Below are 19,187 nucleotides of genomic sequence, written 5' to 3'. Positions count from 1 at the left end.
CTTAAAGCAAGCTGGAGCAGTTGTGTCTTCAAGGTAATCAATTTAAAAACTCCTCACTCTGCTCATGAGAATGGTTTGAAACTCTCTTCTCCCTTGAAAGAATAGCTGTTCCATAAAATGGAATGAAAACTCAGAGAAGGAAATGCATGGGAATTTCTCTGCCCCATGTGAATTTCAGAAAAAAAAAAATGCATTCAGTGCAACTGAGAGAGGTTAAGAAAACAAAAAACAAGATATTCCATGCACGCGGGCTAATAGCTTAAGAAAGAAAAGGAAAAAGGAATGGGGAGGAAAGAAAAACACACACATTTAGGTGCCAGGAAGAGCCAAAAGTATTGTACTGTAGCTGGTTTTCCCAGAGTGACCCCACTTTTCTTCTCTTTGTTCAGCAGCCTGCTGGAATGGTTGCATCCAGAGACAGATGAGGGAAGGAGGGATTATGGTGGAGATACAAATAAGGGAACATGTTTTCTCTTACTGGAGATTTAAGCTGGCTCAGGATCAAATTTTTACATTTCACAGAACTTGTTAAAATTGGAAAGCAGAAAGAAGAAAATAGGTAGATTGAGTGAATTCATATGCTGCAAATGTTAGAAAAAAGGCTGCTTGAATAAAAACGTCATAAACAATTTATTTAGTAAAAGCATGTAAAGTCTTGACATAAATGCTATAATACCAGGAAAGAAAAGTATCAGAAGTCTTTCTTGTTAGATGGATCTTTCCAAGTCCTTTTATTTGCAGTACAAAGTTCAACAATCCTAATCATTGTGGGATTCTTCCTATTTTTACAGAGAAGAGAAGAATACTGGTCATTCCATACATGCCCTGATTGTAGAGACCAATCGCACTGCTCATGCAGCAAAGATAAACGAGACCCAAATGCTTCATGATTCATCCCGAGAAGAGGAGAATCTGAAAATTTTGTCATGTATTGCTCTCCCTGTCCTTGTTTTGGGACTTTTCAGCAATGGAGCTATTTTCTGGTTTCTCTGTTGTAAAATCAAAAAGACAAAATACACCGTATACGTGCTGAATTTAGCCATTGCTGATTTCACTGTCCTCTTCTGTTACATCTCATACTTCGTTATCCATCTAGTTATATGGGATAGCCCTGGTCTGGATCCATACTTCTATTGGATATTTCAATGCTTGACTTTTTTTGGATTCAACACCAGTTTTTTCCTTTTGACGGCAATTAGCGTGGAAAGGTATGTGGGCACTTTTTTCCCACTCTGCTATCGTTTCAATCGGCCAAAGCATCTTTCTACCATACTGTGCACTCTCCTCTGGGTCCTCTCCTGTATCATGGTTGGAATAGACTATATATGTTGGCAGGAATATACCTCTTCCGGAACTATACACCCTACAAATATATTCATTACAATCATTTTCATGCTATTTTTGCCAACTATGGTCTTTTGTAGCTTCAGCCTGTTTGTCAAAATATCAAGACACTCACAATCAAAGACTCCAGCTCGGTTTTATCGTACCATTGTTATCACAGTCATTCTATTTCTCATCTTTGCTGTGCCACACAAAATCTTATGTCTGATGGAATACATGCAGCCCGCAATGGAATTAAATTGGACCATCATTCATAGTTTTTTTTTGCTTAATTTAATCAACAGCAGCCTCAATCCTTTTGTTTACTTTTTCGTTGGAAGACAGAAAGAGCAGCGATCCAAGGATTCCCTGCATGCAGTGATCTATAGATCCTGCAATGATGAAACCCTGGATCATACAAGCAGTGGACAAGTGGCATGAACACTCATTCTTGCTAAAAGAAGCTTTCTACAGATCCATTTGGTGGAAATTGAAATTCATTCAAATGGCTACTGAGGGATGTTGACCTGGGCTTATCTTGATTATTAGCCAGTTTACCTATATTTGTCTGTTTTTGATCTTTTTTTTTTTGATTGGTGAAGTAAGAGACATAGTTATCCAACAGCCAATTTGTTTGTTATTCAGCGCTACAGGACCTTGCTAGCTGTATAATTGTGGCAGGAGACAACTCCCTCCACTTTGAGATTATTTCTCCCCTAGTGTTTTTATATGTGTGCAATTTTACTATTTGAATTATCATACGTGTGGTTCTGCTTAGTTAATTTAATTTTTTTGTAGATGTACAGTATGTATATATGTATATAGGATTCTCGTGTATTCTCATACATTTCTTCATTTCATATTATTTTCCATTGGAGAAATGCCCAAAAGGAGTGTTGAGAGGATGTGCAGACAAACTAGCCTAGCAAAGTCCAGACGGATCCTGAAGTTGCAGAATTGCACAGTAATGTCAGACCCGCACTATTTACACTGGGGCATAATTTCCTGCTGTCTGGTGACAGGCTGAAGGAGGTGGCAGAAAAATCAGAGGAGAAAACCAATCCTCATGGCTGTAATTTGCACATTTGCACATAGGCTAAGTCAGAGCCCAGCCCTAGTGCGATACGTGCCTCATGCAACCCATACATTATGGCTTACTGTTGTATCTGAATTCAGCCATAACAATCTTCTCTGAAGCCGGTTGCCATGACTTCTGGGATAGGAGGCAAAAAGATTGATTTTTTAAAAAAAGTTTTTTAATTCTTTGTTATTTGGCAGCTACCAATTAAAAGACATTCTGCAGCTACTCCATTTCCCCTTCTTTCCTATGGGTTTTCTTATAGTAAGTAAAAAAAAAGATGGAAGAAGTATGAATTACATATGAAAAATTATGCTGAGCCTTTCCTTCCAATTTTTTTTCACCTAGATTTTCATTGCTTATTAGTCACCCTTGATTTTAGTCTTCCTAACAGAAAAACATTTGGCCATTTGGGCTGTGATTCCCCACTAAGACCAATGGGACTGAAACTACCTTTAATTCATATTGTATATATAAATTAAATACACATAATAGAAACTGATCTTATTGTAATGGTAATGTACATGTAAACGTATTCAGAACCAGCTGTAGATTAGTGAGTATAATTCGATCAGTTCTTAATAAAGTACTCCCACTAATAATATTGCTTCTGCTTCTGTTTTCTCTCCTTTAATGTTATATAACTGGTTGGTTTAGATACCATAGTATAGATAGGAAGAAGCCCTACATCCCCTGCCAGAACCTCACCACCACTCAGAAGGTGGTTCAGACAGTTATCTCCTGGGGGTGCTGTTAAATTTAACCCAAAATAGACCCAGTGATACGCAGGGTTAAGCTATTTATTGTAGGAACACCTGAACCAAGTCAACTGGTCCATTTTGCATTGCTGTCCTTCCTTGAAGAAAAGGAGCTGAAGAGAAAGAAGTCACCTCGTCTATAACACATTGCTAAGGTGGCAGCAAAGAACACATCTCCCAAATACCAGCTGGCAACAGTGGCCAAGCCGGACCTACTGTTGCCTACCAACAGGAAAAGAGGGTGGTGAAATGAAGATCTGTCAGTACTATTGTAGTGCAAGGATTAGCAACTTCCTGGAGAAAGTCGGCGGAGTCTCTGTGTTTCAAACATTGTACTTTGTGAACCAGTTTGTTTGTTTAAAAAGATTTATATGGCCACCCATCTCATGAGACACAACTCTGGGTGGCTAACAGCAGTAATAAAAACAAAACAAGAAAAACAATACAAAAAAAACAAAAGTCAGGTGGCCAATCCAACAACTACATCCATCCAGCTATGTAGAGCATCTCCCGGGCATTAAAATTGCTATTCCAAGGCCTGGGGGGAAAGCCAGCTCTTAACAGTTTTCCAGAAAATTAAGATGGATCTTAAGGGGAAGGATGCTCCACAGGGCAGGGGCTGCTATGGAAAAGGTATGCTTCATAGGTCCCACTAGGTGGCAACATTTGATGGAAGGTACCTAGAGGAGCATGCCCACTCTGTCTGATCCAGTGGGATGGGCAGATACCCTCAGGGAGAGGAGGTCCCTCAGATAACTTACCCCTGTGCCATGTAGGTGATAACTAGCACCTTGAATTTCACCCAAAATAACTAGCATCTTGAACTGCACCCAGAAAGAAACTAGAAGCCAGTGTAGCTCACACGGCAATGGTGTAATATTGGCAAACTGAGAGGTGTCCGTACCATGCGAGATGTTATATTCTGGAGCAGTTGCAATTTCCAGGTGGTCTTCAGGTTAGTGGCTGACTAATTAAAACATGTTGTGGGCCTAGGGCCTATATGTGGTCACTTTTGCTGCTCCCCATCCACAATGACATCTACCACCTGAGCTGGCCATTCCAAACTCTAAAAGTAGAACAGTGCCATGGATACGGCAGGGGGAGGGTAGGAGCAAGTGACATTACATGCACCATGATGATATCATGCACATGATATTACTGTGATTTGTACCAAATGATGTCAGCCCTTCAAGGTGCGGCAGGTCAGGGAACAGACAGTATAAGGTCTACTATCACTGTAGGATATAATAACAGAATCTTGAAAGCCTGTTAGAGCTTCCTTCTGTCTCTCTTAGACCACACAGAATCAAGGCAAATTTATCTTGAGTTTTTTTCTCACCCCTCTTCCTTCCCATGGCTAAATTGACTTTTATTTAAACAGTTCTTGCATTCCTTCTTCAAGGCAATCTCCATACACGCTACAGATACCTATAGGCAGCCCCTGCTTTCTGATAATTGTTCGTATAAATTAATGGATTTAGCAATTGAAATAGCATAATTTTCATCAAGTGAGACCATTTTGGTAGCCTGAATTTGAGCCCACAATAAAGTTGAAATTTTAGTTTATACTTCACTAAAATTAGGCTACTGGGTTATGAACCAATGCAAATTCCAAACTATGGTAAGAGTAGGGATGCCTGCAAGGGGAAGGGTGTAAAAAAAAGTCAAGATGGTAGTCACAACTGCCACTTTTATTATTTTGGACCTCGCACCACCACCACCACCACAGAGGCAGTCTTTCCAGGTTTCTCTACAAAAATGGGGATGGTTAAAATTAGGTAGAGTAACACTTCTACCCATGCCTTACTCCTGGGCATCCAGCAATAATACTGGATTCTGGATATTTCTCAACTGTAAATCTGGTCCCCTGTAGGTAGTATGATCCCATCCAGAATAGACATATTGCCCATCTCTGGGTTTGTGGGGTCCCTACTACGTATTTATGTCTTCCTACTTTGAGTCTCACATTATTCACTTCCACTTACTTCATTATCGACATCAGACCCTAATTCATAGAAGAGGCAACCCATTTATAGTGAGGAGTTCAAAGACAGTAGATTGTTACAGAATACTGATTGCACAAGAAATTCACACAAGATCTCAGAGATGTATTTAAAATGTAAAAGACAAGATATATTTCTGAAGAATCGGATAACGAGGACAGAGAAGAGCAGTAGTGTTTCAGCACTTCTATCTTATAAAATCTTCCCATCTAGAAGGAGCAGAATCACAGCCATGTCGTGGCCTGTTTTCATGCCATCCAGGCAGTCCCAGCAGAAACTCATGACTGATGACATCAAAAGCTGCTGAGAAAATGAGGGCTATCAACAAAATGCTTATACCCTTATTTGTCTCTAAGAATAGTTCATATATCAGTTTGATCATATTAGACTTCAGCCAAAATCATGAAGTTAGATTTCATTTGCTATAGAATAATGACTCTGTGAACTTTGTAACACAGCAGCTAACAGTTTCTATGACAACATGAAAATATCATCTTCTGTTTATTACATAGGACACCCATTATCATATTGCAGCTGGCCATACTTTACAGAAATAAAGCTCCATATGAAGGGCAGAAGCGTAATCAGACAAGATTGAAAAGGAACTCGAGTGTGGTAACGATAGTATTTAGTTTTCTAACTGGCTGCTCCTCTTATCAAATTCTTAAAAGTGATATCGTCATTGGTCACATCATAGCTTTATTATAATGACTTTCTATCATGGCTAAAGGCAATGTCAGTTAGCATGACTGAAGATATAATTACTGAAAGGGACATGAGATAACAGATGAAAAGGGAGAACATCTTATTTCCATCAATCACAAGTTGATATGTTTTGAATGTATTGGGTGATAAGTAATTTAAAGACTCTTCCTTAGTTTAAGCCACAAGTTCCTAAACCACGAGTTAGAGATAGAGTAGATGGGTTCCTCAATTAATCATCCAGAAAAAGATCCAACTGATACTGGTCAAATAAACATGCCTTCTGGAATGGTGTTGACTTTTAGAGCTGAGGTTTGCAGGACTGTGAACAGACTATCTCTAATGGCTATGTCACAGATTGTTGAACAAACAAAAAATAAGCCAGAATCAATCTTTCAGAGAAACAAAATATTTATGACTGTATTTGGCAAATTTCTAATTTGTTTTCCCTCCTTTCTAGCAGCTCTTGTCCTTTGCCTCTGTGAAAAGATTAGAAGTTTAAGGGATAAACAAATCTTGTTTCCCTGTTCACATAGTATGCTAAATCATAGTTGCAATGAGTATCACAGTAACAAACAGTACCCTCAAATTCTACATTACTACCCTTAAACAATTTTTTTTTCATTTTTTCATGTTATCAGAGGTGTGAATCTCTACTTCTGTTTTAATTCTTAGTTCTTAATTCTGAGATGACTGATATGTGACAAAAACACCAGCTTCTCCTCAATAGTATCCTGACCGTGATTGACTGGATCTTTTATAGTTCTTTTATTGCACAGACAGAGCATCTGTGGGGAAGAGAGGGTATCAGAAAAATTAAGATGGCAGCCACAATTATGAGATCAAAGCCTCACCCCCTTTTAATGTAATGTGCCACATGGGGGGTTGATTCTATGGTCACAGGCACCATCTCAACTTTTTTACCCTCTCCCCTCACAGATGCCCTTGTGCGTGGGTCTCTCATAAGAATATTAATTGTAGATTCAGGTAGTCCTCACTGAATAACCACTCATTCAGTGATGACTACCTGTATCTATGACCACCCATTCAGTGACCATTCAAAGTTACGATGGCGCTGAATAAGGACTTACAATGGGTCCTCATAGTTGCTCCCACTGCAACATCTCCACAGTCATGTGATCATGACTTGGGCACTCGGCAACTGGCTCACAATTATGTCACAGTGTCCTGTAGTCATGTGATCGCCATTTGCGATCTTCACTGCTGGCTTTCAACAAGCAAAGTCAATGGTGAACCTGGCAGGAGGTTACAAATGGCAATCACGTGACTGCAGGACATTGCGACTGTGCAGGATTCACCTAATGATGGCAATTGGGATTGCTGCAGCTGCTGTAATAAGTTGGCATGGTCATGTGATGTCACGCTTTATGACCGCATCACTTAGTGACGAAGTTGCCAGTCCCAATTACCATTGTTAAGCGAGGACTGCCTGTAATTTCAGTAAGGAAGAAAGTAGTCTTTAGATGTGTTTCTGTATTCTTTTTTTACTGGCATGAACATGTGAAATTTCATGTCAGGTTTGTCATTCAGTAAGGAAAGAGCATTTGCTTATTATTTATTTGATGTTGAGGAAAATGAAAAGAGTTCTAGATATTGGTGTTCTGAAAGCTAAGCATTAATACAGGATTAATTAGAAGATTTGTGTGGGTAGAATAATCCAATGGAAGGGTCCAAAAGATTGTACCCTTAGAACATTATTGTTCATTGTTAAGTTTGGTCACAAATAAACCTATTACACAAACAAAATGTTTCATTGCAATTTAAAGATGTCATGGGAAATTCAAAGTTGACTAAATCCAGGAGATAGATAGATAGATAGATAGATAGATAGATAGATAGATAGATAGATAGATAGATAGATTTTTTTTTTTAAAGGATGAGTCAGAGACAAATTATCCAGGAAGCATCCAAGCTTCCTAAAATACTAACAACAAAAATATATTCATCACAGTTAGAACACACAGCATCTTAGGTCTCTGCTTAACTACACATTACATCAATTCTCCCTCCCACATTTGTCCTGGTGACTAAAATCTGCATATCTGTTGGAGATCTTTCTAGAAGACTGAGAGGGAAGCACAGTAGAGGCTGCCAAGGCAAGGGAAAAAGCATGAAAATCACCTGCCCCCATTCATTAGTAGGAATCTCCACTGAATTAGTTATTTCCACAAATGACAATTAGCCTTCCATGGAAGTGAAGGATCCAAGTTATTACCAGATTTATATATCTGAATTCATGTGTTCTTTGCCTCATAAGTGCTTATTAAGGTGAAAATGTCATAATTCCCAATTCACCCTTCGCTAGTAAAGTGTCCTATTTAGTTCCCAAGTAAGATAGGTTGTAGTTTATCATCAAATACTGTAGCTATAGATGTCAAAATGGTACACACCCTGCTAGAAACTGGGTTGGGTATCACCAGACTCTATCCCACTTGAATTTAAAAAGATTATTTTAATAGAAAAAAAAGGTATAAAGCTACATGTTGCAAATCAAGGTGCCAGCCTCTAGCATCACAGTTATTATAAATACCAATATGGGCCACAGGAATGATAGGAAGCATCCTGGGTGCCTTAGTCCACCTTCTGTTAAACAGGTATTTTCAGACTGACCCTGTTCACCATGGCAACCATCTTGTGAACAGGCAAATCTACCATGATAATCATTTTGTGTGTGCTCCCCAAATCCCAGAAAGGCTGCCTACTCCTGGATTAAGCTATTTGAAAAATGGCTTTTCCGTGTACATACCTGACTGGGCATGAAGGCCTTTAGGAGGTGTTCTTCCAACAGGGACTCTTTTTAGTAGCTGTTTCAGGCTTGGCCACACCTACCTAGGGGACATCAGACCTAGCTCCCACTCTATTCTCCCTCCCCAGTTAGGCAGAAATCTTTTTATTTGGATATTTTTATTTATGCATCTCTTGATGTGTAAATGGGGTTGGACTACTGAAATTGTGAGATTGCTAGGATGTGTTTGGTTGTTTTTGTAGATTTTTGTTTAATACGTTTTAATAGAACCAGTTTGGTGAAGTAGTTAAGACATCAGGCTTAAAACCGGGAGACCGAGAGTTCTAGTTCTGCCTTAAGCACAAAGCCAGCTGGGTGACCTTGGGCCAGTCACTCCCTCTCAGCCCTAGGATGCAGGCAAGAGCAAACCACTTCTGAAATCTTGCCAAGAAAATTGTAGGGAGTACTCCAGGCAATTGCCAGGAGTCAACAATGACTCAAAAGCACAAAATAATAAAATAAATAAAATAAAAATGCTTTAATGATGTTTTAACTGCAATGTTCTTTATTTTTGTTAGCTTTTCTGGGTACCATTAAGTAAACAATAAGTACTCAGAAAGAACTGATTTCACAACAGGTATTTCTGTCTACAGAAAATGATCTTCAAAGTCATGGATTATCTATGCTAGAGCTTACTGCAAAATTGTAAAGGTCATACCACCTTTTGTAGGCTCCATCATCTGTGTGCCTTCTAAATGAAGATACATGGCATGCAATCCAGCCAAAGCAAGATGATGATCAAGTTCGCTTTTTCTACCCAATCTTGTAGGAACAGAATACGATAAAGCAAGCATTCCTATCTGAAAAGCTGATTCACTTAAGCTTTCCTACCTACATACTTTGCCACATCTTACTAATGCATTTTGTGTTTCATTTTGGCAGATTGAAAAAAATCACGAACTGATAGCTTCAAGATGGCAGAGGCATACTCTCTGTCTTTCCATACTATTGGAGCAGACAACAATGCTATGACAGAACTGGAGACTGGATACCCTACGCAAAAAATAATTATGATAGTTTCGATTCCAATCTGCACTTTAGGATTGCTTGGGAATGCAATTATCTTCTGCCTTCTCTGCTGCACGATCAAGAAAACTAACTTTACTGTGTATTTCCTAAATTTGGTAGTGGCTGATTTTACTGTACTAATCTACTATGTTATTGTTTTTATTTTATTTTTGAAAGCAGTTCCTATCAGTCTGTATTACTTACATATAATGGAGCTGGCACATGCATTTGGGTTCAATGCCAAGACCTACGTGCTAACAGTTATCACTGCCGAAAGGTATATCATGGTTTTTTTCCCAGGTTGGTATCAACAACACCGCCCCAAGCATTTCTCAGAAATCATGTGTGCCATTTTGTGGGTCTTATCTGGCCTGCTAGCCATCGTGTTATATTATGCTTGCTATCTACAGACTGATCCATCACTCAAGGAAGCTAACCAGCATTGTGAGCCTACAAAAATGGTCCGAGTAATAATCAACCTCCTGGTTTTCCTTCCCATCATGATATTTTCTACGTTTCTTCTTTTCACAAGAATGCTGACTATATCTCAGGAAGCCCCTCTGGCAAGACTTGATATCACTATAGTGGCCACCGTTCTTCTGTTTCTTCTCTTTGCTGCTTCAGTGAGAATTATTGAAATCATAGCACGTTGGGTTCCAAAAATCCATATTCCAATAGTCTTTCTCATTTTTCATTTTCTTGATGCCATTGACAGCAGTGGGAACCCCTATGTCTATCTGATTGTAGGCTACTCAAAGGCAAAGATTGATAGTGAAAAACCTTTCCAAACATTACTGGAGAGAGCTCTGCTGGATGATGGAACAACAGAAGGCTAGGCAGGAGCTTAATCAAGAAGATTGTACATAAAGATGCTATCAAATATTATGCACATTGTACTGGTTATTGCCTTAAGTTCCAGAATAAATGGATTGCAGATACTGTGGTATTGTTCCTTACTTCTAACGTACCCACAAGTTTCTACAGCCATGCTTACCTTCTACAAACAACTTATCTCAAATCTTTAGCCATTACTTACAATCAAGACATTGTCTTTTCAATACATTACTTAAGGCTGTGCCTCATGGCTGCATTAAAAAAAAAAAAAACTGTTCTTTGAGCTGCCTTGATGACCAGTCCCTATTCTGCATCAGTAATGAGGCCAGCAGTGGTACTGTCCTTAAAGATTTAATGCAGGGCAAGTTAAGGAAAGCAGTTGGTGGATTCCCCTGGCTTCATTTCCCCTCCCACCAAACATCACCACCAAGAAAAACTTCAACCAAAATTTACTCTCCTTAAAGTGGGCTGGGATCGGGATGAGGTAAGAGTTGACTCACAGCTAGACCTGTGGACGATTTGGACTGTGATAGATTTGGACGGATTTGTATCAATTCATGCATATGTTTTTGGATTTGAATTGGATCTGATCTGGCAACTTAATGTGATTTAAAAATCCATAATGTAGAGGAATTTAGCTTTGGCATTGAGAAGAGGAGTAGGAGTGGTGAACCAATTACTCAGCCCCAGGAAAGTACAAAGCATGATAAAGAGACTAAGAACAGCCACACCTTGACCTTGTTGACCTTAAAAAGGGGCAGTGAAGGTTTTGGACAGTCTTTTAAAATTAACATACCCTACACCAATAGTGTAGCATTTCTGGAGTCCCTGCGGTCTCTGTTTCCTAACTGGCTGACTTTGAAGGGCTGACTGAACTGATTGTTCAGATAGATTGGGAGTCACTTGCACAGATTTAATTCTTTCAGATCAAGTGCATTTCTTGGAAATACTGTAAGCACCTTCTTGTTATAGAAAAGAATACTGTATTTTTCAAATGGAAAAAAATAATAATAAAATGAGCAGCCTGTAACTATACACATCAAACTAGGTACCTCTCTTCTATAAATTCTTTTTAAAAAGAATGCCACAGCAACTAGCATCAACTCCAATGAGTCTCAAATTGTCCATAACAAACTAAGAATGAAAGCTGGGTCTGGCATATCTTCACCTGCCAATCTGTTTTCATTTGAGCCCCTCCTGGAATGTAGTACTCTGTTTTTTTCCTGAATTCCTATAGATTCAGGGTAAAAATGTTCCTCTCCTACCTACTGTATTTTTCTTTTCTCCAAATTTATCAGGTCTTTTTTCTCTTTTGGGTGGAGGCTGGGGGTCTCCCACTGTGTGGGTCAAGCTTTTTTGCAATTAAGTGGAGTATCAAGACTCTTTAGAGTAGGCCTCAGCCAATATTCATAAAAAAGGAACGGAAAATAGGGCTAGGTATCCTCTGGATGATTTATTGCCTTCTTTTTGCAGAATTACTCAAGGATATTTGAAATACTTGCAACCTATGTTACAGGATGAAAACAAAAAAGGGAATTAGGAAAGAAGAAAAGAAAGTCAGAACCGGTTCTTTTCATTTTGTTATCTGAAATTATATTCACTATTCTCTAAAATGCCTAAATATTGCAACAAAGAGGAATATTCAGTTCAAGAGAAAATTATGGAAAGGCAGGAGTTAAAGTAGCAGTTGGTAACAACAAAGCTAGCATGTGCTTGACTCTAGTCTCTTCAAATTCTTGCATGCAGATGTATGTAGCACATCTGCAAGCTGCCTGTCAAGTGCTCTGGCATTCATCCTTGCTCCTGAAGCTGAACCACAAAATGGACTAGGATTGGAGAGATTTAGTTCAAATCCACCCTGCCATGGAAGCTCACTAGTGACTTTGGGCCAGCTGGTATCTCTCAGCCAATTTACTCCACAGGGTTGTTGTGGAGATTAACCGGAGGCAGCAGCAGTACTATCTAGAGCGTGAGCTCCTGAAGGAAAGGTAGATATTAATGTAATAATAAAATTTTAAGAATGCATAATGTAACTGTACAGAATCACACAAGAAAGTTCTTGCAGAGAATTCCTATCCCATCTTACCATTAAGTTCTGGACCTTTTCTGAAACCACCACAAAATTCAACTTCGACTTTATTGTGCTCAATATCCAGTCAGTGTAACATACAAAAATACTGAGACGCTATACAGAGACATTTCTGTTTTGTACTCTTATCTTGTGTTAAAAAAAAAAAAATCCATAAAGCATTTATGGGTAAGGGAATTAAAAAAAAACTGCTCAGAGAGTTCACACATTGCCTTCTAGGTCCAGCTCATCTGCCAGGCCAATGAAATCTACTGACATCCAAACCTCCAGACAATAGATTAGTGATGGCTTTGAAAATGTCACCACGCTGGAAATAAGAACCACTGTGAGGTCATAAGGTTCTCATATTCCTTGGCTGTGCTAGAACGTATCACCAAAGTTGTTCACACCTTGTATTAAGCTTCTGAGAAGAAAAGAAAGAAGATAGAAACAAAGTTGAAAAAAATGGAGAGGAACCATGGAGGTAATTTAAATGATAACTTGTCTGTTCTATATTGGGAACATTGGGAAGTTGCCAGGTTCATCCTTCTGGAGAATTAGATATTTTATTTCCTATTTCTTATTTTATTTTTCTCCAGAGGACACCAAATCAGTAACTATAATATGCATATATGTCTGTACCTTCTGACATCTTTCCAGAAGCAAGTCTGGATTGCGATGTCAGAGTTGGACTCTCCATGATGCAGAAACAAGATGGGTAACTTTTTAGAAGAGGTGGGGAGGGAAGCCCCTCAGCACATGCCCTCTAGAATTGTTTCACCTCCAGAAAGTCTTGTGCCAGGAGAATCCCCAGAACCATTCGGCCTCTTTCGGGCTTCACAGGTTGAATCTGGAGGCCATCATTTTCTCATCCCTGACTTGGATGCTTGTATCTAGCTGGGCCTTGTAACTCTTTCCAGTTCTGCTTAAAACAAAATATAGTCCAAGGTCCTATTGAATTCTTGCTCTGTTCTTCTTGAGTAGGGGCTGCTGTGCCTAAATATAAACACATCCACATATACATTTGTTTCCCAAGTATGGCTGATTTTTCAACATAAATGCTTACCATCAGTAATGTGGTGTCCAAAGGGACTGAATTTGTGCAAGGTTCCCTTTTACTGAATGTCAGTTGGGTCTCACATCTTGAAATGTTAGTTGGGAATAACCTAAATAGATGAGGCAATATTTTTAAGATGCTAGCATCTCTTGTCTTTAAAAAGAAATTAGACAATTGATGGAGAATGGGCCATCTAGATCCAGTTATCATTAGATCTCTGTTCAGAATCAGCTGGTGACTAAAATGCATCAGAATGTATGTTTGTAGCATTGTGCACATTGTTGGGAGTAGGTTTTGGCAAGTAGGTTTGGCAAAGGACATCATAGGTATAGCATTTTCAGTGAAATCATCATATTATTAACGGCGTTATAATGGATAAGCCAAAGGACATTTCCAGAAGTCAGAATAGCATCCTAGGATGTATTAAAATCTTAACATAAACTTATTTTCTGACTCCCAGAAAATATATGTCAGCATATATTCCAGTTAGCACGTTTTATCTCACAATAAATCTGGGTGAGAGAAACACAATAACCCTAGTATTATTGCCAGACAAGTGATGCTTTTGAGTGTTTCCTACTTCTGTAAAACATTTCAGCGGCTTAATAATGAAAATTGTGTTTAATTTTGGCAGACTGAGAAGAATGATTGAACACTGACCATGTCATGATGACAGAAACAATTACTTTGTCTTCCCACACTATTACAATTAAAAAAAATCATACACAGCTAGAGAATTGGTCACAGAAAGAAACTTTCCGGCAAATAAGCAGAGGATTTTTCTTGGAAATGGTAACAGCCATATCCATTCCAATCTGCTTCTGGGGATTAGTTGGGAATGCAACTGTCCTTTGGCTTCTCTGCAGCAAGGTGAAGAAGACAACATTCATAGTTTATGCTCGCAATTTGGTAATGGCTGAGCTTATTGTGGCTGCTTACTTCTTTATAGTGTTTAGTTTATTTCTGTCAACATTTCATGTCAATTTGTATTTTTCACGAGCAATGGAGAATATTTATTCATTTGCATACAATGCCAACATTCATTTATTAACTGTTATGTGTGTTGAAAGGTATTTCATGGTCTTTTTCCCAGACTACTATCAACATCACCGTCCAAAGGATCTCACAAAAAATATGTGCTTTGTTATATGGTTCTGGGCTTGCCTAATGGCACTGGTGATGTATGTTGCCTGCTACCCAAGATTTCTTTCATCTCTCTATCCGAGCAACCCCTACTGTGAAGCTACAATATTATTTGAAACCATTGTCTACCTGATGTTTTTGTTTCCCATCATGTCCTTTTCTGCTTTGTCCCTTTTTATCAGAATGCGGAGAAGAGCAAAGCAAAGCCCCCAATTAAGAATTGATCTCACCATCATTATCCTGGTTGCCATTTCTCTTATTTTTGTTTTTACACTTCGCGTTGTTGATTTCCTATCCCACTGGGACAAAACACTAAGTGGACCAATCACATATCAACTCTCTCTGTTGTTTGATTCCATCAAGAGCAGCATCACTCCTTTGGTCTATTTCTTTGTTGGAAATCGGCAAAGGCAGAGGACCACAGAACCTATGTATGTGTTGCTTGAGAGAGCTTTGCAACATAAAGAGAGCCCAGATGCTGCACGCACCAGTAAGCTGAACCTGGACACAGATGAACTCGGACCTCAGAAATGAAAAAAGATAGACATGCCTGATGTTGGGTAACTTTTTCTTTCCCGAACAGGCACATTGCAGATATATTTACTGTTTGTTCCTTCTTAGTTCACTACCTGGTGCTTTTAGAGGAATCAAGCTCATGTTTTAAAAAATGGGATTGTAGGACTTTAAAATATAATAGGGCAAAAAAGGGGGCCGCTCTGCCTGGGGGAAAATGTCCTCAAAAAGCATAAGTGTGATCAAATAAAAACGAAAACTACAGAGCATGGACTGTTCATATTGTTTTGCTAAAAATAAAAATAGCACTATTTACCTGAACCATTTCATTGCATGTGTGGCCTCTGTAGCTGGAATAATTTCTTTGAAGAATAGGAAATGGTTGTACAAATAGGAATGTGTGCATTTTCTGTATTCAACAGGATGAGAAAAAGAATGACAGAAGAGAACAGACAGAAGATGCTACCTCTGTCAGCACTTTATGAAAACATAGAAACACTGGGAATGCTACTATGCATGATAATGCCAAGGAATAGAACAGCATAGCCTTTCCTTACTCAATGAATTAAATTTCTTCATTAATTAAGTTAAGAACATACATTTACTGAGTACACTAAAACACTCTTGAATCTGAAACACTCTTGAAACACTCTTTGATCCGCCTATTACACTGTTGATAAGTCATCAACCAACACACACACTGATAAAATGTCACTGCTCAAGAATAGATGAAGATAAAAACAGCATATCCTATAGTGTTATAGAATTATATCCTATGAATAATGAATTCCTTAAAGAGGAAATTTCACATGGGGGCTACAACATCAAAAATACTTGTATTTATCTTAAATGGAGGTGACATCAAAGGCTCTATTAAATGTCAGCATGAATGGTAAGGAAAATATATGGTACCATTGTTATTACTATGACTAGCTGGGGTTAAGATAACTGAAGTCTTGAAAGATAAAACCAATGATTTTCATACAGGATTGTTATAAACCAAGATAGAGGTTTGTCAAGATGATCCCATAGAATCTCCTTTTTGTGTAATATATGACCTAACATTTTGATTCTAAAATGTTGTAAGCTGAGCTATCAATACTTTTGATAGCATTGGTTGGTCAAGGGGCAAGTAAGAGTTGTGGTTTGTATTTCAGTTGCCCAGGGAGGATACTGGGACAGGGGAGAAAACTAGCTTAGCCTGTGGTTTTTAATCAGTCTGAGATGGCAATTAAGGAAGAGGCAGAGAACTTGCATTCTACAATAAACTCTGCAACCTAAGAAGGAAACTGTTGGGAATGGCAAGGCTGCTAACCTCCTATCTTATGTTCAACCATAGTTGTCAACTTGAGATATCATCACTGCTTGCACAACAGTGACCAAAAAGGAGCACACTAAGATTACCAGTCATGACTGATACCTGGATATTCAGCTGCCCCTATGCTATGAAGTTCCCTCCCTGTAGAGCTCCGGTCTACCCTTCCCCTCCTGAATTTCAGGAGAGCAATTAAGACTTGGCTTTTCCATCTAGCCCGAGAGGAAGGCTTGGTATAAATGTTGGGATGCATTGGCAAACACATGACTTTTATATGTTTCTTTCTGTCCCTTACAATGTGGTTGGGATAGCTTACTATTCTTTGGGGACAGGTAGGTAGGTTTGCTTGTTTATTTATTTTGGAAGGGTTCTTTTTATAACATTTATGTTGCTACCCACTCAGAGATTAGCCACTTCCAGAACTGGTGGCACAGAAATACATAAATAAATAAGACAGCAAAGAAAAATAGAATTTATATCTACAGTATATAGAATGCAATGTGTTGTAAATCCCTCCTTGACAATTTAATGTAGATATTTAAAGCTCTGGTCATCAACCACAATAAAGGATTTTATTTGATATTTAAAGCTGTGGGAGAAAACATTTTAGCACCCTCCAAAATCAGGTAAAGTTCTTACAGAAAAAAGAATCAGTGTCCTAGTGTCATTCTCTAGACAACTGCCAAAAGTGGAAGGTCTGCCCTTTCTAATCATTTCTAATCATTCTAATCAGGCTGACCTAAGGATGATCATAGCTGATAAAATCAAAATGTATTCTAAAGTTAAAAAACAAAACAGGAAGGACACATATTCCCTCTTTCTTCCTCACAACAATTCATCTACAAGACAGACTCTGAGAATTGAAGACAGATTAAAATAGGTCTCAAGTGATTCTATTGTGAACATTACCATACTATTAATAACCAGTGCTCTGAGGTCATGAGATTCTAGTATTCCATTTGTTACACAAGAAACACATCATAATGGTGGAGCCAGCCCTATCTTGGCAGAATTATTACAGTATTGTGAAAAACAGAAGTTTGAGCAATGAAGACTAAAAGGAAAACCGGAATGTGATGTTAGTATTGATTATTGTGTTTAGCAGATGTTTATGTCAGTTTATTTTTTTTTAAAACTACATATCACAACATCATTAAGTGGCTGATTAAGATGCTTATAGGAACGTGCCAAAAATACAGTGTAGTACAGGTAGTCCCTGGGTTAAGAACTACCAGGTTACAGATGACTCATAGTTAAGAATGGAGCCTACTGTAGCAAAATTCGAGTTAAATACACAATGATTTGAGTTAATTACACAACACTACTTATATAGTATTATACAATAATACTGTTCCAGCTTACATACAAATTCAGCTTAAGGACAGACCTGGGGAATGGAACTCGTTCTCAAACTGGGGACTGCCTGCATATGATTTATATTTCCTGAGAACATCCAGTCAGTGAATAGATTGTTCATTGATCACCGCAGAAATAATATACCTGAGTTACAGAAAACAAAATAAAACTCAAGGATTTTAATCATATTTTCCTGGAAAGAGGGATAATGTCCATGCCACAGATCTGAACCCAAGCACTATGAATTAGCCACACGTTTCTCCTTTGACTCTGAGACTGATGTTCAAATGAGACTGCTACAGATAATTCGAACTAGAGGTTTGGCAGGTTTCTTCTGGCTTTGGAAGACATTAATGTTTGAAGATCAGTCAAGTGCCATCCATAATGGCAACAGGCTGACGTTCCTCACACGTGCCGACTCAGTGGAAGAAACCGTGCCATCCCTCTTTCTTGCTTTAAGCCTTCCTATCTCCAGCCCATTTATCTCTGACCTGTACATTATGATCCAGCATTCAATCCTACTTGCCTTGCCACATTTGACCAGGTTCTTTACCAATCTACTACAATCAATCAATTTCTCCAACCCTTACTTTATCTACTACTTTAATCTGGGAAGATGTTTCTGGGCTATTGATACTTTCAACACTTCTAACATTTTTTTCTCCAGAAGTAACTGACAGTATAGAGTTACTAATATAATTACATAATGTTGGAAATGCATTGCTTATCTATTTTGGGAAGCAAGTTTTAGGAGGCAGAAAAGTGCTTTTACTTTTTATATGAAGTTATTTGGTTATCTCTCTCTCTCTCTCTTTTTTGGCCTGGCAATCACAGAAACTGGCAGAGAGCTGCTTGTAACTAATTAAGTGCCATTTAACAATACGCTTTTGCTCTTCCCACCCAAGTGTTGTTATTGAAAAAATTTAAGTGCTGAAAACTAAGATAATGCAACCCTAGTTGGAACAGAGTTTATTAGAAATTATGCTGAAAACCTCAGACAAAAATTTGGAATGTATTTTGCTGCTTGGTGAAATGAGTCATTAGACCTCTTGCATGTCATCCAAAATAAAGCAAAGGAAAAGAAGCATTTCTTTTCCTATACAATTGATCAAGGAGTTCACTTCAAAAGAATGTGATGAAAAGACAGACAGAAGTGATCCTTATTTAACGACCACTCATTCAGCAACTTTTCAAACTTATGACAGCACTGAACGAGTGGTAGT

General features: G+C 38.4%; 4 protein-coding genes across 7 annotated transcripts in view; 3 read left to right on the top strand and 1 right to left on the bottom strand.

Annotated features, from left to right (window-relative positions):
* Positions 1–659: 659 nt before the first annotated feature.
* Positions 660–2,985, top strand: LOC112541549 (proto-oncogene Mas-like). Its single transcript, XM_025171461.2, has one exon. The coding sequence runs from the start codon at positions 880–882 to the stop codon at positions 1,762–1,764; it is 885 nt and encodes a 294-aa protein (XP_025027229.2). The 5' UTR covers positions 660–879; the 3' UTR covers positions 1,765–2,985.
* A 1,999-nt stretch (positions 2,986–4,984) lies between these two features.
* The window catches only part of PNLDC1 (PARN like ribonuclease domain containing exonuclease 1), a 58,959-nt gene continuing 44,756 nt past the window's right edge, over positions 4,985–19,187 (bottom strand). Inside the window, exons 20-21 of one of the 4 annotated variants that reach the window (XM_088142693.1) lie at positions 13,647–13,746; positions 12,627–13,004 (exon numbers count right to left, since the gene is read on the bottom strand). The gene's annotated coding sequence lies outside the window, so the exon portion shown is untranslated. Of the gene's footprint in view, positions 5,463–12,626; positions 13,747–19,187 lie in introns of those variants that run through there. The other 3 variants (XM_088142700.1, XM_088142690.1, XM_088142714.1) reach the window with 3 other exon arrangements.
* Positions 9,170–12,442, top strand: LOC112541551 (proto-oncogene Mas-like). Its single transcript, XM_088142733.1, has one exon. It carries the CDS (start codon positions 9,585–9,587, stop codon positions 10,512–10,514), a length of 930 nt encoding a protein of 309 aa, XP_087998859.1. The 5' UTR covers positions 9,170–9,584; the 3' UTR covers positions 10,515–12,442.
* Positions 13,923–19,184, top strand: LOC103065335 (proto-oncogene Mas-like). Its single transcript, XM_088142723.1, has one exon. It carries the CDS (start codon positions 14,304–14,306, stop codon positions 15,312–15,314), a length of 1,011 nt encoding a protein of 336 aa, XP_087998849.1. The 5' UTR covers positions 13,923–14,303; the 3' UTR covers positions 15,315–19,184.

The sequence above is a fragment of the Python bivittatus genome, unplaced genomic scaffold (genome assembly GCF_059951505.1).
Source record: "Python bivittatus isolate LINGU-HERP-01145 unplaced genomic scaffold, Pbiv_v1 ctg000020_np1212, whole genome shotgun sequence".
NCBI classification, from domain to species: Eukaryota; Metazoa; Chordata; class Lepidosauria; order Squamata; family Pythonidae; genus Python; species Python bivittatus.
Note: the sequence above shows the minus strand (reverse complement) of the source record. Positions and strands in the feature narration are given on the sequence as shown.

Excerpts from the sequence above, each read along its gene's own strand:
- LOC103065335 (XM_088142723.1), top strand. The coding sequence starts at position 14,304 with ATGATGACAGAAACAATTACTTTGTCTTCCCACACTATTACAATTAAA.
- LOC112541549 (XM_025171461.2), top strand. The coding sequence starts at position 880 with ATGCTTCATGATTCATCCCGAGAAGAGGAGAATCTGAAAATTTTGTCA.
- LOC112541551 (XM_088142733.1), top strand. The coding sequence starts at position 9,585 with ATGGCAGAGGCATACTCTCTGTCTTTCCATACTATTGGAGCAGACAAC.